The 18,519-nt window shown below is 48.7% G+C and overlaps 1 protein-coding gene across 3 annotated transcripts in view; it reads left to right on the forward strand.

Moving 5' to 3' along the window:
- KIRREL3 (kirre like nephrin family adhesion molecule 3) overlaps positions 1–18,519 on the forward strand; it is a 368,368-nt gene that overhangs the window by 252,351 nt on the left and 97,498 nt on the right. For all 3 annotated transcript variants that reach the window (XM_067310235.1, XM_067310237.1, XM_067310236.1), the window contains exons 3-4: positions 6,465–6,614; positions 8,375–8,524. In XM_067310235.1, coding sequence (XP_067166336.1) covers positions 6,465–6,614; positions 8,375–8,524 — 300 coding nt within the window. The remainder of the gene's footprint in view (positions 1–6,464; positions 6,615–8,374; positions 8,525–18,519) is intronic.

Below are 18,519 nucleotides of genomic sequence, written 5' to 3' on the forward strand. Positions count from 1 at the left end.
TTTGTAGGTTGGAGCATAGCAGAGGCTTTACTGCAGTGTTAGAAGCTCCCCCAAACATGCTTGGGGTTTTTTGTTGTCGCTTTGTCAAGTCAGTGATGTTCGTGTAGCTCTCACGTAAGGGAAGGTTTCACCAATTTGATCCTCTCCTTCCTCCCCACACTACACCTCAATGGGGTCAAACTGGGAAGTAAAGAGAGAAGCCGAGAGACTGTGGTTGACCACTCTGCACCCACAGAACCAGCTTTGAGGGGTGGTGTCATCTGCTTCTTCTGAAGAGGGATCCTCCTAAGATGATGTTTAGGTTTTTGCGTGCAGCAGAGACAGGGCAGCCCGTTGGTGATGCTTCTGCATTGCGTTGTGCCCGCTCTGAGTCTGCATATCTGGAAATCCTTACTGGCAGAGGGCATCTAGGTTTGGGAGTGCCACTGAATCCTGGTGTTCGCTGGAAGTGGCTTCCTCTAGGGCTGCTGCTTGTGGTGTCTCCTTGCCATCCAAAATTGCAGAGGTACCTCAGGCATGCTTGGCTCACAACAACCGCTCGGGCTCCATCTGCATCTCCTCGCAACACCCCATGTTCACCCTTGCAGCTGGTGGGATTGATTCCCCGCTGCATCGGGACCAAGACCTGGCTCTGGAGGTGGGAGTAGGGTTTTCTGAAAAGGAAGCAAGGATTCAGTCAGTGCTGGGTTTTTTCCTCCAGCATCACCACTGTTGTCAGGGTTGGACTAACTCTCAGCATTGTGGGAGAGGGGCTCCACAAATGGTCCTTGACAAGGAAAATGTCCCACTGCCCTTAATCATTGAGCTTTTTATTCCTAAACAGTAATATTTTATGAGGAGCTTCATAGTCTTCCTTCACCACTTCTGTCTTCTCCTCAACAAAAAGAACTAATTCTTTTCCAAACACAGTGGAAATTCAAAGCTCCACTTACATAAAAGGAGCCATAGAGTCTCCATTTCTAGTGAGTCATTGTTCCCTCTCTGAGTCCCTTGCTTCTTATTATAATACTTGCTTCTCTTGGGTAATGAAAATTTAACTATCTGCTGTTCCCAGTTGCCTCTTCTCTTCTTGCAGCAAGTTGTCCGTAGGCAGGCTGATTTTTACACAGGAGGCTGCAAGTTGAAATAATTCAGCCAAGAGCTTGTGCAAACAGACTTGAGTCTTCAGAGAGCTTAGAAAGACAGTCGCTGATTAGGGCTTTGGTGATGGAAGGAGACTCCAGGTTCTGCTCTGGAGTAGGCTCCCTTGGTGACCTCAGAGCAATGCCGTCGTGTAGGTGTGTCCCTTAAATTTTTCAGGCTGTAAAACAGGATTTTGGTCTTTCTCACCATGCGTGGGTGTCAGGACTTTTCTGGAAAGGAAGACTACAGCCATGGTGGCGTGATTTCCCTTGGAAGTCACAAACACAGCAGAGTCTCAGCCTTTGTCTGAAAGAACAAGGCAACGTTACAGAGAAGCATTGAAAAACAGGAGCCACAGGAGCAAAATCCATTAAGGAAATAGAGTTCTAAAGTGGTTTTCTTTTTTCCTTTTTTCTTACACTTTTATGACATGCTTGTGACTTCTTAAGGGTCCTGCTTGTGACTTTTGAAAGCAGGGTTAGCGTTACTGCCTGCTTGCTGTCCTTGGTAGATCCTTTATTCTTCCATTTTGTGCCTGGCACTCAGTATTTCAATAGCTGCAGGAGGTGCCCCCTGCTTTTGTTTTAGAGAGCCTTCCTTCAGGAAGGCAGGAGCACGCTGGGCCGGCAAGCAGGTCAGGCACTGGTCTGACGGTGTAAATAGCCCCTCAGGGAGCAAAGCAGAGCCAGCAACTGGGAGAAGATGAGACTCCGAGATCAAGAGCCTCTCGCACCTTCTCTGACACCAAAGCCCCATCTACAGTAGCGGCTCGATCTGCTGCTGACAATCTGCGTTCAGCAGAAGGGCAGCTTGAGAGTGCGGATAGGGCTTTGCCGTTGCGTTGGAACGTGGCCAGGAGGCATTGTTAGCATCTCATTTACATATCCATTTGCTTTGTTTAAAAAAAAAAAAATCAACGACAAATTCAGAGTCCTAATATTTGCTTCTGCCTGGTGCATCTCCTCTGTTAGATGAATAGCAGAAGATGCTCGCGTGAATCCTCTTGGGGGCAGTTGGTGCTGAGCGACTCCCAGTGATGCTTGCAGGAATCTAAGCGTCAGCTGGATTGTTTCTTTCTGCAAAAGTTGCCCAAGTCTTTATTCTTGAAAAGGGGGAAAGTGGGAGTGGGAATGGAACAGGACCGCGTTTCCAGGAGTGCAGCGTGTGGGGTTTCGTACCAGCTGCTGCATGGCTCTGCCATTTACTGCTGCTGCCGTGGGACAGGTGAGCACTTGCAAAAGCTAGGACCCGAGTCCCCTTTGCATGGGAGGGAGGTACTGTAGGAGGTGGGAGCGAGATCGCAGGTGGGTGATGGCTAGTCATGGACACCTTGCTTGGACAGTCGGCTGGGTGAATGCGGCAGCCCTCCATCAACTTTATTGGAGATGGCTGGAGACTGGAAATAGGGATCTTCCAGGACTGCAGCAGACTACAGTGGTTTGTGAGAGACCATACACCTGGCCTCAGGTTTTCAGCTACCGCTGTCTCCTGCTGTGGTATCCTCCTTTGTCCCCCAAAATGCTGCCTGCCCCACACCTTTGCTGGCTGTTCCCGTTGGGGTGGGCTCTGCACCCTAATAATACCCAGTAATGCCACCACTGCTGAACTCTGTTGCTGCTTAACCAGATGGCAATGTCCCTGCTAACCTGAGACTTTCCCTGTCTTGTAATCCCCGACCCTGCTGGTCTCAGAGGAAGCTTGGAGATAGCTGCGAAGAGCAGCTGCTCCCAGCAAGCCCCCTTTGCAGCCAGCGCAGCCTGGGAAGGCCGTGCGCCTGGAGCCCTGTTTGTTGGCTTAGTCACAGGTGGTCTCGTCTTAACTCCAGTCTGTACAAGGATTTGGATTTGGGAAACTGGGTTATAGTTAAAAGTGGATTTTTTTTGGTTAACTGTCTATTTGGGGGCAGGAGAAATGGGAAACCGCTGGAGAACAGAACTTCAGGTTGACACACGACCACACGTGTGACCAGTGAAATGTTTGTTTCGTTCTGTCCTTGGAGTCAAATAACCCTGTTCTGAAACAAAAGCATCATTTTGTAGTAATGTTGTAAAAGTTCATATGAAAAATACCGAATTGAAGAGCTTCAGCCCATTTTCTTGTAGCTGAAACTGTTCAACCTGCGTTTATGAATCATCCTCTCCCAATCTTCCCATTCTCAGTTATTTTCTGTCAAGTATCTTATCTCCCTTAAAACTTTTCTGCAAATTACTTCTTCCTTTTACATTAAGACATCAGACAGCTAAAAGCTGTAATGTGGTCAGGGCTCTGATCTTCCAAACCCAGTTAAACCCAGTAATCAGGCTTTAAGCTGCTTTGAAAGCCGGTTGAGCTCTGCCTTCAGTACTTCTTTATTTTCTTCATCTGTGATTTACAGAGGGATGATCCTGCTGCGGAGCAGGGACGGGACCAGGTAATGCTCTTAAGGTCCTTACCCCCTCTTTTCCTCTGCTGTGGCTGAAACTGAACCGGTGATGTTTGTAGCAGAGATGAAGCCTTGGACAAAAAACGGGTTCAAATAACAATTTTTCACATTCAGCAAAGAGGGAAGGAGAAGACAGGAGGCATATGCAGTGTTCTCACTCTAATGTTCCATGGCCGTCAGCTGCTCTCTAAAACAAATCAAGAAACAAAAAACCCCAAAATGGCTTCATTTCCAACAGCAATTACCAAATGAAGTCTCTGCTTAATGGACATTTTCAGAGGGCATGGACACCACTTTGTGTTTCTGCTTTCTCATTATGACTCTTGCAGCTCCCAGCTGACAACCTGATAATTCTTGCCGATAAAACAATCTTTTTTTGGTTATTGCTGCATTTCAGCGCTGTCCCCGCTTGCCCGACTTGCCTTGAGAATTGTCAAGATTACGGAGTGAGCTGTGAAAACATAGTTAGCAGGTGGAATATCAAAAAAAAAAAAAAATTAATAAGGCAAAATGCTCACTTTTTCCCTTTCCTAATTTTCTCTCCCCCATCCCCACTTTTCCCTATTATAGTGGTAGTGCCCGTCCTTTGTGAGTCCAAATAAAATATACAGCGGATTAGAAATTTGATTTCCTAGGAAATATTAAATCTTAATTCAGAATAGCAAGCGTTTCTGCTGGTATTGGAGGCCAGTGTGACTTCTAATCTGTCTCCTGGCAAAAAGAGCTGGAATCTCATCAGGTCAGCGCAGCTTGGTAGTGCGCAGCAATAAACCTGTCCTGTTGTGCCCGCAGCACGCCCTAGCGCTGAGATCCCCCCCCCCCGTGGCTTTTTTGAGCACGTGTGATAAAAATGAGACTTCCCTGCAAGTATGTGGGTGCTGCGGGAGCTGGGAGCTCTGCAATAGCTGAGATAACTGTGCTCGAGGTGCGCGTGGATGCTGAGCTGCCTGGCTGGCGCAGGGGGAGTGACACCAGTGTCGGCAGTGCTTTTTAACCTGATGTACGTACAGCAGTAAAAATCCCCCCAAAAGCAGAAATCTCTGCTCTTTCTCTAGCTGACCAGGAGCAAGTTTAAGCGAAGCTCAAGTAAGTTAAATAAAAACATAAGCGTTCACATGGGGGCTCACATTGGTTTAACTGCACGGGTTAGAAAGTGATTTAGCTTTGCGGCTTTGCCCTGTAGGCAAGGCCTAGCAACTCATTTGGAAACAAGTTTATTTGCAAGAACTTGTGTCGCACTTAACCTTGGTTTAGGATTAATCATCAATCGATGATTAAATTGAGTAAATGTAAATTAGGATTGAATTGATTTAGGGTGGTTCAAATGGAGGTTGTCCTGGTTTAACAAAATTGATTGGAAAGAGAAACTTTTTCTTTAACCCAGTACTATTCTGTGTATTGAACTGATGTTTAGCAAAGGAGCATGGGCTTTTAATTCTGTGCCCGTTAAAGGGCAATAATTCACACACAGCAAGGCTCCTGATCTTTAAAACCCCTAAGGTAATATTGTAGGTTGCTATCCAGTCACTCTGCCTTTCTTCCAACTTCTCTCTTTTCGGAGCTCTCCGTGTCTAGAGTAAAAGCAAGACTTTTAAGTGCTGGCAAAGTGATAGCCATAGGTAGATGCTCTACAAATAACTGACACAAAAAACAACACTCGCGAGATGTCCAGACATCAGCAGAGTAGCCTGGAATGGCTTTACAGCCTTTGACCTTCCAGCATGAGGCAGGAGCAATACCTATATGTGCTAGCTGTAGCGCAACAGGCTGTCCGCCTGAGGCGTCCCAGATGTGTGTTTGGTTTAGGAATACTTTTCCAGCATTTTTTCTTGCTTTTGCAATATTTGCTTTGCATGCTCACCTCCAAGAGAAGGGAGCGAACAAGTGCTGTGCTGAAACATGCCCTGGTCTGCACTAACCCACGGGGGCCTTCTGTATGGGAGCCTGAGATTTGCACTTTGCCTGGTGGAAAAATGGAGCACCAGTTTTGGGGAGAAAAAAAAACAAACAAAAAAACCCAGAGGATTTAACATCTTAAATGTATTTCAATCACAACAAAGCCGAGCAGTTCTTCAGAGCAAAATAAAATAGTAATGTCACCACTTAGCAAACCCTGATGTGCAATGAGAAGTTTCAGTTACTTCTGAGACGTGAGACGTTTCAGCCACAGCGGGAGATGTGAGGGCTATTTTGAATTTTTATTGTGTCATTCAGGGGGATGAAGGGTGAGGAGAGGATGATATGATAGACCACCAAATTTAGCCTGTCTGTGTCAACCAAGATGGTAGGTGTCATGCTTAAGAGCTTGGCTAATTAGGGCTGGATTGCTTGCGAGTTTAAAGATAAAACTTTAGCAAAAAGGAATGATGAACCAGGGCTATTACTTCCTTTTCTCCACAGCTTTGTGTGAAGTTTCCAGCAAGCACTAGCAGCTTACGCTCTGAATCTGGGAGAAGAGAGCAGCAGTAACCAATTGTCGCTGTGTTTTGAAGCGGGTTCTCAGTTGTGCATCCTGATTCAAGAATACCCAAGAAGTGGGAGCGAATCTCGGAAGCAGAGGACCAGCATCCTCTTATATTAGGTGTAACACAAAATATCGCTGCTTCCTGAGACCCTGCTGCTTTTCCTTAGATCAGCTACAAGGCTAGCACTGCATTCCTGAATAAAATAAGAGGAAATGCCTGGCACTTATTTGCCATGGATTTTTTCCCTAGGGAGGAAAAATCTTTGCAATCTTTTGTCTGGGAGTGTGAGTGGGCAATAGGTGATCCTATAAGCAAGAGCTACAGAGTTCAGCCTCAGGTTTGTGATGAGGCTGGCGCAGGAGCCTCTTGGGCTGTTGCATCCTAAGACCCTGCATTGCATGGAAAACGTCACCTGAGAGCTGACGATTTTGTTTCTCTCTTGTCCCCATCTCCAGGTCAAGCCTCTTCCTTCACGCAGCAGCCGCAGGACCAGGTGGTGATAGCAGGGCAGCCTGTGACGCTGCTGTGTGCCATCCCCGAGTATAATGGCATCGTGCTGTGGATTAAAGATGGGCTCGCCCTCGGAGTCGGACGGGATCTCTCAAGTAAGTCCCGGTACTAGTTCTGCCTAAAAGAGGAAAATGGGAGCTCACCCAGCCAAATGGTACAGCTGCAGCTGCCTGGGTAGATGAGATTTTTTCCTGCTTGGTAGCTCTTAAATTGTGATTATATATTAATCACTATGTGGACATTATATTTTTCACCTCTTAGAGAAAAAAAAAGAAATGCTTGGTGTAGGTCAAACCAGCATCCAGTTTGTCTTTAAAAACCTCAAATAAATATTTTTATTGAAAATAACAAATATTTTCATGTTGAGTTGACTGAGAGTCTTCCAGCTGACCCAAACAAAAATGTTGAAACTTGCAGCAGACAGAACTTTAGTGCTACCTCAAAACAAAGCAGTTTTTTTCCCATAGGGGTAACCCAACCCTTTGGAAAGCCTTGCTTTGGTTTTGGTTGATTTTTTGAAACAAAAAACACTCAGTGAAACAAAACAAAACAACGTTTCTTGGTGTCTAGGGACCCTGCTGTTTAAAGTGCGATGCCTGCTTTTTCTTTTATTTTTAATGCATATAATTATTCTTTTCTCAAAGTTGCCTGGGTGAGCAGTCCCCTCTTCAAATGTTTTTCAAAGCTCCGTGCCGTAACTTCTACACACATTAGAGAGCTGATCTTTCCCTACAAGACCTCGCAACATAAGCGGGTAACAACAGCTCCACTGAAGTATGTAGCTTATGTGAATGACTTCCACAATTAACAGAGCTGGGGCTGCTTTAGCAAGAGGAACTGCCAGCTCGCATGATACCGGCTCAGCCAGTCATCTAATTAGCTAAGTACAAACAAACCCATCATTTGTATTTCTTGCGGTTCAGGAGAGCAAATCCTGCTGTTGATAGCTTGCAAAACAACAAAAACACAAGCGTGTGCCAGGATGCCTGTGTTACGCAGCGCATTAATCATCAGCGCAGGGAAGGATGGGGTGATGGCATCCTTCCTTCCATGGTGCTTCAGATGCCTTGCAGAACAAAGGGCAGGCTGATCGGGGCTGTTGGTACTTTAGCAGGCCCTTGCCCAGACTTAATACATAGGCTTAATAACGGAATTATTCCATGGTTTCAGCACAAGAACTTCCACAAAAACTGACTCAAGTCAGGGCTTCAGGACTCGCAGCATCTCCTGCCCAACACCTGTAATACTTTGGATTAAGGAAATCCCACGACAGGCCCCAGAGGAGCTGGCGGTGCTGGGATTCCTAGCAGAAGTGCTTGTTTTGAAGTGTGGGATGCGTTCACGTGGAGGGCAGCAACTGTCTGAAGTGGGAGAAGAGTTCCCCACAGCATGGCAGCTCTGTGCCAGTCTGCTCTTTGCACATCGAGTTGCCTTTCAAATTTAGCGTCACTTTGCAAGACAAACCCAAAGTCAGGTTTTACCCATCTCGCAGCCAAGCAGAGGCCTTTCTCCACCTGCAGCTGTGAACGTTGCCGGCGAAAGGCCTCTAATACTGCCTCTGAAAATAGGAACGAACCCTGGGCTATGCCAATTCCATCCCTTTTCTAGGGATTTTGGTTATTGCTTTTTCATCAGTATTTCCTTTGTAAACTCTTGGTGCAAAACCTCTAGTCTTTCCCTCAATCTGGAAGGTCCCTCCATCTTTTGGGGCCAGCTGTCAAGGCAGGGAAGAAGCTACCAAGCTCCAGCACATCAAGACAGAGGCCCTTTTCTGCAGAAAGGCTTGGGATTGTGTACCCTTCACCCTAGGGGTCATTTGGCTGCCTGCCTTCTAACTCGTGCTTTGTGCCCGCAGGTTATCCGCGCTATCTGGTTGTAGGAGACCATCTCTCTGGAGAGCATCACTTGAAAATCTTGAGAGCTGATCTCCAAGATGACGCCGTCTACGAATGTCAGGCCATTCAAGCAGCCATCAGATCCAGACCTGCCCGGCTGACTGTGCTCGGTAAGTCCCATCTCCCCGTCGGCTGGAGATGATCTGTTTTATCGTCTTCGTGGTTGGAGTGAGTGGCTTTGTGACAAAATGTTTTGTTGCTCAATCAAAACACCTGGAAAAGAGCCCATCATGGGAGCAGTGGGGGTGCACCTCGGTCCCAAGAGCAATAGCAGAGAAATCTGTTTAAGGGGCACAAGAATTCCGGGATGTGTGTGGTACTTCAGCTGAGCAAACACAGGTACCAGTTCAGCAGTGCAGGTGGGTAAATTTAAGGATATGAATAGTGTCAGTGGCATCAGCGCATTCTGTTATACCCTTGCGGCAGGACCGGAAGTACTATGCTGCTTGGGAAAAGGTTGGTTTTCATACTAGATCTTATATCATTTCTCAGCAATTAAGCTTTCCCGTGAGCAAAACAGGCGAATGTTGCGTGGGATTGCAAACAGGAGACATCATCCAGCGTCTTGTAAAAACTCTTGGCGGCTGGGAGATGGACGATTGATACTGGCCAAGGTAAAGGGCTGTGTCGACAGGCTGGCAGAGTGTGCGTGGGGGTTTGTGAGGAGCGCTGGGACAGTGCTGAAACCTCCCAGATGCATGTGGCTCTGGAAAAACTGATTAAAATGGTACTTTTCTTGAAAAGTTTGATAAAACCCGGAATGTTTCCTGTCAGTATGTCTCCCAGATATATTCTGATTATTCAGTCTAAAAGCTGAATGTATTTACTTTTTTTAAGTTTGTTTAAATTGGAGCTTCATTTGTTTTCTTGGTTTTTTTCTTAGTCAATTTTCAGGAAAAAGGATCTTTTTTCAAGAAAATTTCAAACCAAGAATTTTCATGCTTTTAGTTGGGTAATGTGTCTTATCTGAACTAATTAGTTTTAAGCAGCTGAAAAAGTTAATTACAGAACTAGTTCTGGTTGAAGTTGTACCTCACTGGAGTCTGTGCATCCCAGAGGAAACGGCATCTAGTTCCTGCTTTGTAATTTCCATGGAGTTTGCTTTTCTCTGTCCAAAACCCTACGCAGTACCGTACCCACAAATTTAGCTCAACTGCCGTCTCTTCATTCCCTGACCCCAAAGATGATGATTTTCTTTTGATCCATCCTTCTGCTCAGTCAACCCTTTGCAGTAGCTCAGAGCTCTGACATGTGCCCATACATGAAAGCAGCCTGCAAAGGAATGGGAAAGCAGAACAGGGCTGTCAGTGGCGCTTTTCCGCTTACCAAAAGCCTCTGCAAGCTCCGTCGCCTTCCCCTCCCTTGTCTGGGCCGCCGCCTTCTGTTGTGAAGTCAGAATATGTTGCTGAAGCTAGACAAAAGAAATAATGTTATTTAATTAGAGCTAAAGATTCCAAAACTAATCTAGTCCCAGGGTGCACAGGCGTACGTCAGAGCTCGGAGCTACTGCAAAGCGTTGATTGAGCAGAGAGATGTTTTTATGGATCAAAAGGAAATCGTTATTATCTTTGGGGTTATGGAATGTGTTGGATAGATGGTAGTTAATGTTTATGTGAATATACATGTTGTTGCTAATTGGTACGTTTACCTAAGATGTTCAGCAGCTTACATTTGCAGCATGTTTTCCTTTTAAGAAAATTAAAGTTACAACACATTCACTTTAAATGCGATCGATAAGAAAATGGAGCTTTGCAACCCACTGGTAGTACATTTTTCATTTCAGATGTATTTATGCAGATGTTCTGGGGAAATTTAAGGCTGGTTGGGGAAGTATGAATGATAATTTACACCCCCAGAAAGAGGCTGGAAGGTCATTAGCGGTCAGCGGATCGTGGTTTGAAACCTTTGCAGCAGGACAGCGTGTCCTTCTGCGCCGGCAGTGAAGGTGGACGTTGCCGCAGGTGGTCCGTGTTTTGCCAGCCTGGTGGAGGGGAATTGAAATGGCACATTTTGAGCAGATGCCTCCAACGCCCCGTGTGTTCAGAGCTAGCTCTGGCTCCTGACAGTTGGTTACAGCGTTCAGTACGTCAAGCTAAAGTTACAGTATACTGCACGTTAGGGAAGCAAAGTGCATGTTTGTACAGGAAAATGGAGTTACAGAAGTGTAATGCCACCAGCTGTGCAGACATCTCTGCCGTTCGGATCTGGAGCATGCAGGCTCAACAAGCCTGCTTTAGTCGTGAGCTAAGCAGCAATCCCCGGGGGGATCTGGATTCCCCAAATCTCAGCTCACTGGGTAGTCAGGTACATGACGTGTTACCTGAGCCACCTAACTTGAAGGAGTCGCTTGCTGGGTGTTTCTGGCACCTGTTAGTTTTTATTGCCATCAGGGATAATTTTTAAATCCAGGAGAGATTATTTTCTTGAAAAGAAATTTAAAGGCACTCGGCTTGAAACCCAGCCTGCCTCGGACGTCCTGCCACCCGCGACCCCCAGAAGCCCAGGCTGGCCTTCCCTGCGGCTGCGGAGAGGGGAGCCGGCCGAGAGCGAGACCACAGACGGCCTGCGTTTGGAGGACCTAGCGCTCGCCTCCAGCGTCCCGACAGGTAGAAAGGCTGGAAACCTCCAGTACTGGAGGATCTGTGATTTCAGATGGAGAAATGGGGAGGCAGCGCAGGAACAGGAGGCAAGTTTGGCACCGTGTTTATGACTCCCAGATGCATTCTCCATGCTCTTGTCCTTTCTCCAGGCCCCCTTGGGTACAGGAGCTATCCTTCCCATTGATCCAAGAGGTCCATCGTGATAACACGGTTATAAAACGCAGGGAGGAGGCTGCTTCACTGCACGCCACGAGCGAGCTCTGCCGAGGCATTCTTGGAGGTGGAAGAAAGTTGCTTGGAGGTTTAAGCAAGGAGGAGGTTGTTTTAAGGCTTGGAGGCTGGGGTGAGGGTGCTGCTTGGGGAATTTGTTACCGTGTGTCTTGCTTCTGAGCTTGTTCAGAAGGGCTTCATGGCTCAGAGGACTGAGCCAGTAACAGTGGTGTAAAATCAGCAGGGCATCGGTGTATAGCGTCACTCAGGGGGGACAAACCCTGCAGCAAAGCCAAATGTGCTCTCTGCGAGTTCGGCACTGCCGATCAAGGCATCTGTGCTGGCAAAGCCATCGGCTGGCTGTGTTACTGGTGGTGATACCCAGCCCGGCTCCGCGCGAGGACGTAATGAGACTCGTAAACCCCTCCCGCAGCAGTGATTTCTCTTTGTTTACATGGGTTCTTGCTGCACTTATAGAGGGAGGCGATACTGCCATGGCTGTTACTCGGGGATATTGTGCAATAAAAAGATGTACGTGGTCACCGTAAGACTGTACTGCTGGGCAAATAGTTGGCAGCTCTGTGTCCGCAAACAATATACAACTCAGCAAAAAGATAGAGGACCTTGGGTCTAGTTGTCACCTCTTCTGCCTTGTTCTGCAAAAGGCCCCCCGAATGCTCGGGTGTTTTCCGCAGCAGTGATTTCTCGCCAGCCGCGCATCCACCTTGCTGTACTGCAGTCAACCGTATCCAGTAGCAGTGGTCTCTGGAGCCCAGAGCCAGAACAGCCCTGGCCAGAGTTGTACAGGCTGACGGAGAGACGCTGCTTACCAGCGTAGTTCCCCCCTGCCCCAGATGCTCCTTGGGGGAGCTGATGCGATGGAGAGAGCTGTTGCTGCCAGAGCTGATGCAAGTACTGCAGGTGTCCTGGTAAAAGAGCTTATTGCTGGATAGAGCACTGAGATGGAGGGAAAATAACGATTGAAAGGAGGAGGGGAATGGATTTTAAATGGTGTTTGGTGGCATCTTTGGAGCTGTTGCTATAGCTCTGGCTTTGATTTGGGGAGGAAAGGCTAGCCAAATTTTTTTTTTAATGTTGTTTTTCACTTCCAACCATCCTCGCTTCACCTTTGAGGCTCAAACGAAGCCTATATCATCCCAGTCTGCCCAGCTTCGCCTGGGCTGGTGCTGAGACTGCCTAGGCAGAGGGGATCCATAAGGCATCCCCAGGTCGGCGGCAGACCTTGCGTGCCTCGAGGAAACGGTTTGCCGCAGCCACGTCAGAGCTGCGAGGCTGTCGTGGCTTGGAGCCGCAGTGTGGTGCTGGGTTTGCCAGCAGCTCTAACAGTTCGTCAGCCGGTCGGGGATGTTGTAGGCAGTTCCCTGTTTTGAGGGGTTTCACTCTACCCCTCCCTCCATCACACCCCCGCCTTGTCCTCTTAAAAATACCTTCACTTGCGCGTTCTTCTGCGTGGGTTGGTGCTGCCTTGTCCGTTCTTGCCAGCTTTTCCGCTTCCTTGGTATCAAGAAATCCCCTAATGCCACCAAATTCAGTTTCCAACTGCTGTCATTCATGTCTGACAACAGATTTACAGGGCTGATGCCTCCTACTTCCCTGCTCAGATGCAGAGCTACACCATATTTTAATTAAATATTTAAGATTTTGTCACATTGTTTTCAAATCTACAGGTTAAATGTAGCAGAACAGATCATTCTATAGCCTTGGAAGTCCAACCACTCAAACAGAGGAGCCTATTAGTGTCATCAGCGTCAGGAGAAGCGTTTTGTTTGTAGAGTCACAGGGGCCAATACTGCTCGGGGACCCTGCTAACCCATCCCAAAGCTGAAGGCCCTCCTTTCTCCGCGTGCATGGCCTAACCCTGCCTCTCCCCCTCCATCCTACCACTGCCCAAACGGCACAGGGAAGGAGCTGCTGCTCGCTCTCTTGGGGACATCCACCCTGGTGTGGGAGGCAGCAGCTGATAAACACCTGGGAGATGGATTTAGGAGCTCTGGAGGCACCCACATGCAGCCCGGCCCTGCAGAGGTGCCAGGGCACCCTTGGCAGGTTATCCAGCGTGACCAGAGCTCCTTGGGCAGACCCCATGGCTGTGCTCCTGGCAGCCAAAGGCCCTTGCTGGGGCTGCAGGTCCAGCTTTGGGACTTTGGGGGCACCAGAACCGGAAAGCGGACATAAAAAGCAGTGTTTTCTGCAAGCAAAGTACGTCAGCGCAGCGGTTTGGCAGGACAGCCCGAGCTAGGCAGGCTCTTGGAAGCCGTTGGAGGGCTGTTTGTTACCTGGTACATCTTTAATGGAAGGGCTTCTTAATTTATGATCTATTTAACTAAGCTGGGGTATTAATTAAATAGAGTAAGAGCCTGATTAGGACTTGGAGAAATTTAAAAATGAAATCAGATGGCAATCGAGCAAAATTGCAAAGCAAACACTTTGGCTGTAACCACTGGAGAGTTCCCTCCGGTCTTCCATCAAAGCTCGGAGCAGGGAGGGCAAATACAGGAGATTATATAGCCAGCAGATGTGCGTTGTTAAAATATGCATCTTGCAGCCGTGTGGTTGAAGGAGCCAGAGGGCTAGCTTGTGGATCCTTGTGCACTCAGGGGACGCTGCAGGAATTCCAGGCCCCGGCAGCCGAGCTGGGATTTGCAGCCACATTAATTAGCGTTGAGTTTCCGGATCTCAAATGCAACCAAGCGAGGAGAAGCTTTGAACGGAACATTGGCTTCCCCAGGAGGGAGGAAGGGGAGGGGAAGAGGTGAGCCTCGGCTTGCCCCACGGATCTGGCAGTGGCCTCGCGAAGCCTCGGCCGCCCTGGCCGGGGTGCCAGGACCCGTGCCAGGCGGGCAGAGGAAGCCAGGCCAAGCACAGCAGGTCTCCAGGTGAAGGGCCAGGCTGGGGAAGCCGGGTGGTAGCGTGGCTGCTCTCCTTCGCTGGCGTCTGCACAGGTGCATCCCAAGCAGGGGAGCTTGGCCTGTCCTAGTTTTTATCCTCCAAGACTGGGAGAGGCAGAAAAAGGATCTGGGATCAAAACTCAGAGCATAAATAGCCGTTCATGGCAAAAACTCGCCCCTTGCGAGCGTGCTTCACTGCACAGGCCAGCTCTGCGTTATCTGCTTTCTGCCCATTTTGCAGAAAGCCAAGTTGAGACTTAGGGGGTAGAAGCAGAGAGAGAGAGGAGCTACTTGCAGAGACTTGCAGTTAATAATTGATAGACAATTAACTGGTACATTCACCTCTCATCATCTAATTCCCTGTCTCCTCCCCCTCCAAGGCCTTTTCTAATATTAACTCTGCCTTCGTGTGTGTCCCATTAGAGATAAAGCTTTCTTAAATCAACATGAATTATTTAATGCTACAGATTGAGTTAATTTGAAGTGAAAGCTCCTGTCTTTTAAGACGGCACAAGCCGAGACAGGAGAAGTGTCACCTAGGCGTCACGTGCATTTGTGTTAAATCATGGCCCCTTTCTTTATTTTATTTTATTTGAAAGTTTCCTTCTAGCCTAGTCTTTCCAGTCGTCCCCTGCAGAGCAAGCTCTTCATATTACCAAAACGATCACTGGCAGCTTGAGACATCTGCATTTCCCTGCTCTTAGCAGAGTTTGATCAGAAAACAAAAAGGCTATGGCCTTGGAAAGCCTATTTTTCAATATTTGTTTGTAATCCCAAGCTGCAATGAGAACATTTGAAATAATGGAGGTTTCAAAGCCAGAAACAGTTGAGCTTGGAACTATGTTAACTATTTTCTCATACTTCTAAAACAACGTGTAGAGTCAGAATATCAATTTGGAATAAAAGAGTGATGAAAAAGTGATGGTTTTCTTCCAGGTAGGTGGTTCTCCTTGAAAAAGCTTGCGTTTTCACAAAACTACATTTTCTACTGGGAATATTTTCACTGTCAGAATAGCAACCGGGTCTACAGAGAATGAAAGAGAAACATCAAACAATCCAAATGCAAATCCCAGACAACTTAAATATTTGATGCTGCGTCTGAGCAGCTGAAGTTCACGGTGCTCTGAGCCGGTAGAGGCTGGACGGGTTTCTTTGCTAGCACCTCCGCCTGGCTCCGGGGGTGGGCAGCCGTCTCGGCAGGCTCGACCGGATTCAGCTAAACGCACTGGCGGGGGGGCTCGGATGTGCCTGGCGCTGTACGAATTTGGGATGAAAAAGCAGCCCCGTCCTGTGTAAAAACAGACCGGAGAGAGGTACAAAATGGTAAACGCTCAGCGCCAGCTGAAGCAACCAGCCTTTCTGAGGCAGGTTTCGCCTGGGCGTTCAGAAGTGCTGCTCTTCCCCCACCGTCGGAGGGGTTTGTGTGCTGCTGGTGAGGGGGGGGGGGAAGGGAAGGCACGGAAGCATCCGCACGTGTTCCGCTCGCCTCGCTTTGAAGGAGACAAGCAAAATTGATTCACTTACATCTCTATTAAGCCCATCCTAGCCAGCTGTGGGGGCCTAGTTTGCAGTGCTGTATAGGATGTGTCTGCCAGCCTGGGGCTCTGCAAAGTTCACTACTGTGGAATCATGTCTTACGGGTTGCGCATGTGCAAATAGGGGGGAGTGAAAAAGCGCAAAGAGAAGAAAGGGCCGTTTCCCCAGCTCTCTTTTTTGTTTTATGTTAAAGATATACCTACCGTGCTGCTGCTTTTATCATGTGGTTGTAGAGCTGCTAAGACGGGGAATAGCTCGGTGTGTCCAATTGCCATGGAAATGTAAAAAGCCCCTTCTTTTAAGGACCCTGGAGGGACTTTCGCGGTGGTCGGCGGGAAACCTGGAGCTTTTGCAGACAGCCCGGTCTGTGGACTGCTTTTGGCAGCACCCTGATGGGGATAAAACCTGTCCTAGGCTGACAAACAGGCGCAGTTAATCTGCCACTGTGTGACTAGGAACTAAAAAAGAAAAAGACACCCGAGATATTCAGATGCTTTTAAAATGATAGATGTATTCCTTCCTGCTTAGACAGGGCTGTATCTTAACAGCGGCTGGTGTCCAGTCATACAGAGGAAAGTTCATCGGGACCAGGCCACTAAAGTGACGAGTCCGGCACCGAGCAGATGCAATCCCTGATTGCTTGAACTTGGGTCCGGTGTTACTGCCATTTGATGAGCAGTCTTGCAAAATTCATGTTTCCTTAAAGCCCTAGGTTCTGGAATCAGGTGATATCATAAGAGTCGCCTTGTTCTGTACGTAAATTAATGGCTAGCCTTTGGCACCACGGAGACAGGCTTCAATACCGGAGAAAGATTTGTGTGCCTGGAAGCTTGTCTGTTTTCTTTGAACTGTATCACTTGCTCTACCTCACCCATCGAGCCTCACCTTGCCTCTGTCCTCAGAGCGTTGCAACAGCGGTCCTCCCTGAATGCTGAAAACTGAAGAACTAGTGAGTAAAGAAAAGGAGGCACATTTAGGAGTGATTAATGTTAGGAGAATGAGAGGAATGAATGGGGTGTACGCACCAGTCTGATTTCTTGTCTCGATGTGGGGAGGGCCTGACCCGTGGTTTTATCAGGCAAGAAGTATTTGGCTTTTCTATGAGGATTCTTCTGCTCTGTACCAAACTGATAGATGCGAAGCACACAGAGAGGACAGAAAGCCTTTCTGATTCTCTGTCATTTCTTAAGGTGTAGTGGTGGCTCCCTCTTTCCAACCTCCTCCCAACCCCTCTTGCGAGCTCTGCTTACGTTCCTGCTGCTCTCAGAGGAGCCGCGAGCAATTACTCCTGGTAATGATGGTTGTGAAGTTGCTGTGAAATGAGGTGGTGGTGGAGCAATTAGCTTGGGGCACCCTTTCGTATGTGAAGCTGGCTCTGTCTCTCCCAGCCCTCAGCAGCTTCAGATGTGTGCCATTTTGCGTGCACCTGCCTGCCTAATTGGGGGGGCCGAGCGTGGTGCTGGGGGCCAAGCAGCCGGCAGGGCTGCCTGTGGCACGAAGATCTGCAGCTCTCTGCAGCTGGCGGTGGGGGACCTGCTCACCTCTTTGCTGCTCCGTGCAGGCGAGCCTGGCAAATCTGAATGAGACCGTTCTTCCCTAAATGCCAGTGTCCAATGCTGGCAGTTCAGAGCGCCTGGGCCTGGCGAGGCTGCACAGCTTGGGGCAGCAAGCAGCCACGGCCTCAGATGTGAGCTCGGATGGGCAAAGCTTTGCGGACATAAATAAGGGCTTCAGCACTTCCAATTTCGTATGGTTTTAACAAGGAGCTCTTGCTTTCCATCAAGCTCGGAAAAGCGCGAGGCAAGAAAGCACAGGCTTCTTGCTGTGTGTCAAAATCCCTCCGTCTTGCTGTGCTGATCGCTTGTACCACTGCGTCTGCGCCACCTCCTGCTCTGCAGTGCATGGGCACAAGCCGTCTGCACCTCGCCCCCAAATCCTGCCCGGTTTGCGCTGCCCACCTGGGAGCCAGGGCTGCCTGGGCCACCCCCTTTGCATCGCACAAACATGCGGTGCAACAAACGGCCCCTGCTTCGTGTAACGCACGTGGACACGGGCGAGTATTTTACTTGATGACCTTTTGGATCACTGACGTGATGTATTCCGCGTCACACAAGCAAAGCACGTGCATGTGCAAATGTCCCTTTGCTTTGCACGCCTACGCACGTTTCTCCCTCGGCTGCCAGTCAAGACAGAACTCCTCTATCTCTACCCTTCCCGCGCTCCTCTGTATCTGCATTATGTATACGCACGACACCTCCTTTCTTTCCCTCTCCTGCGTGCGCGCTCACATGCATGCCCAGTGCATTCCTTCCTGATGCAATATAGATTACAGGGCTATGCGTTTGGGCGTCTCTGTGATCGGTGGCTGCTCAGCCGGGGATCTGTCACTGCTGAGAGCTCGGTGGGTTGTTAGTGACCTGACAAAAGTATTGACTCCCTCTCCCCTTGTCAGCTGGCAGAGAAGAATGAGGCCCTCGAAGCGTGACATCACCTGAGCGACAGCCCCCGCTTTCCTATCGATCCCACCTAATGAAAAATGAACCGGAGGCTCGGCAGGGGCAGGGACGGCTGTTGAAAGTAGAGAAAATGCTTGTGGAGCAGGCGCAGCAAAGCGTTCGTTCAGGTGCTCCTCCTGGAGGCCCGTCTGCCGGCCTCACCGGCTCTTCACTTGTGGTTGTCCTGGAGGGATGTGTTTAGTGCTTATGGGTCTGGTTCGGTACTTCAAAGCAAACACCTTATCTGCTGCCGTCAGTGCTGCGCTTCCCTGGGAGGCCTCGTGGATGGAGGTGCTGTGCTTCTGCTTGCTCGCTTTGCGTCTGAGCCCTCCTCGTGCCATCAAATGCGACCGAG

The sequence above is a fragment of the Apteryx mantelli genome, chromosome 23 (genome assembly GCF_036417845.1).
Source record: "Apteryx mantelli isolate bAptMan1 chromosome 23, bAptMan1.hap1, whole genome shotgun sequence".
Taxonomy (NCBI): Eukaryota; Metazoa; Chordata; class Aves; order Apterygiformes; family Apterygidae; genus Apteryx; species Apteryx mantelli.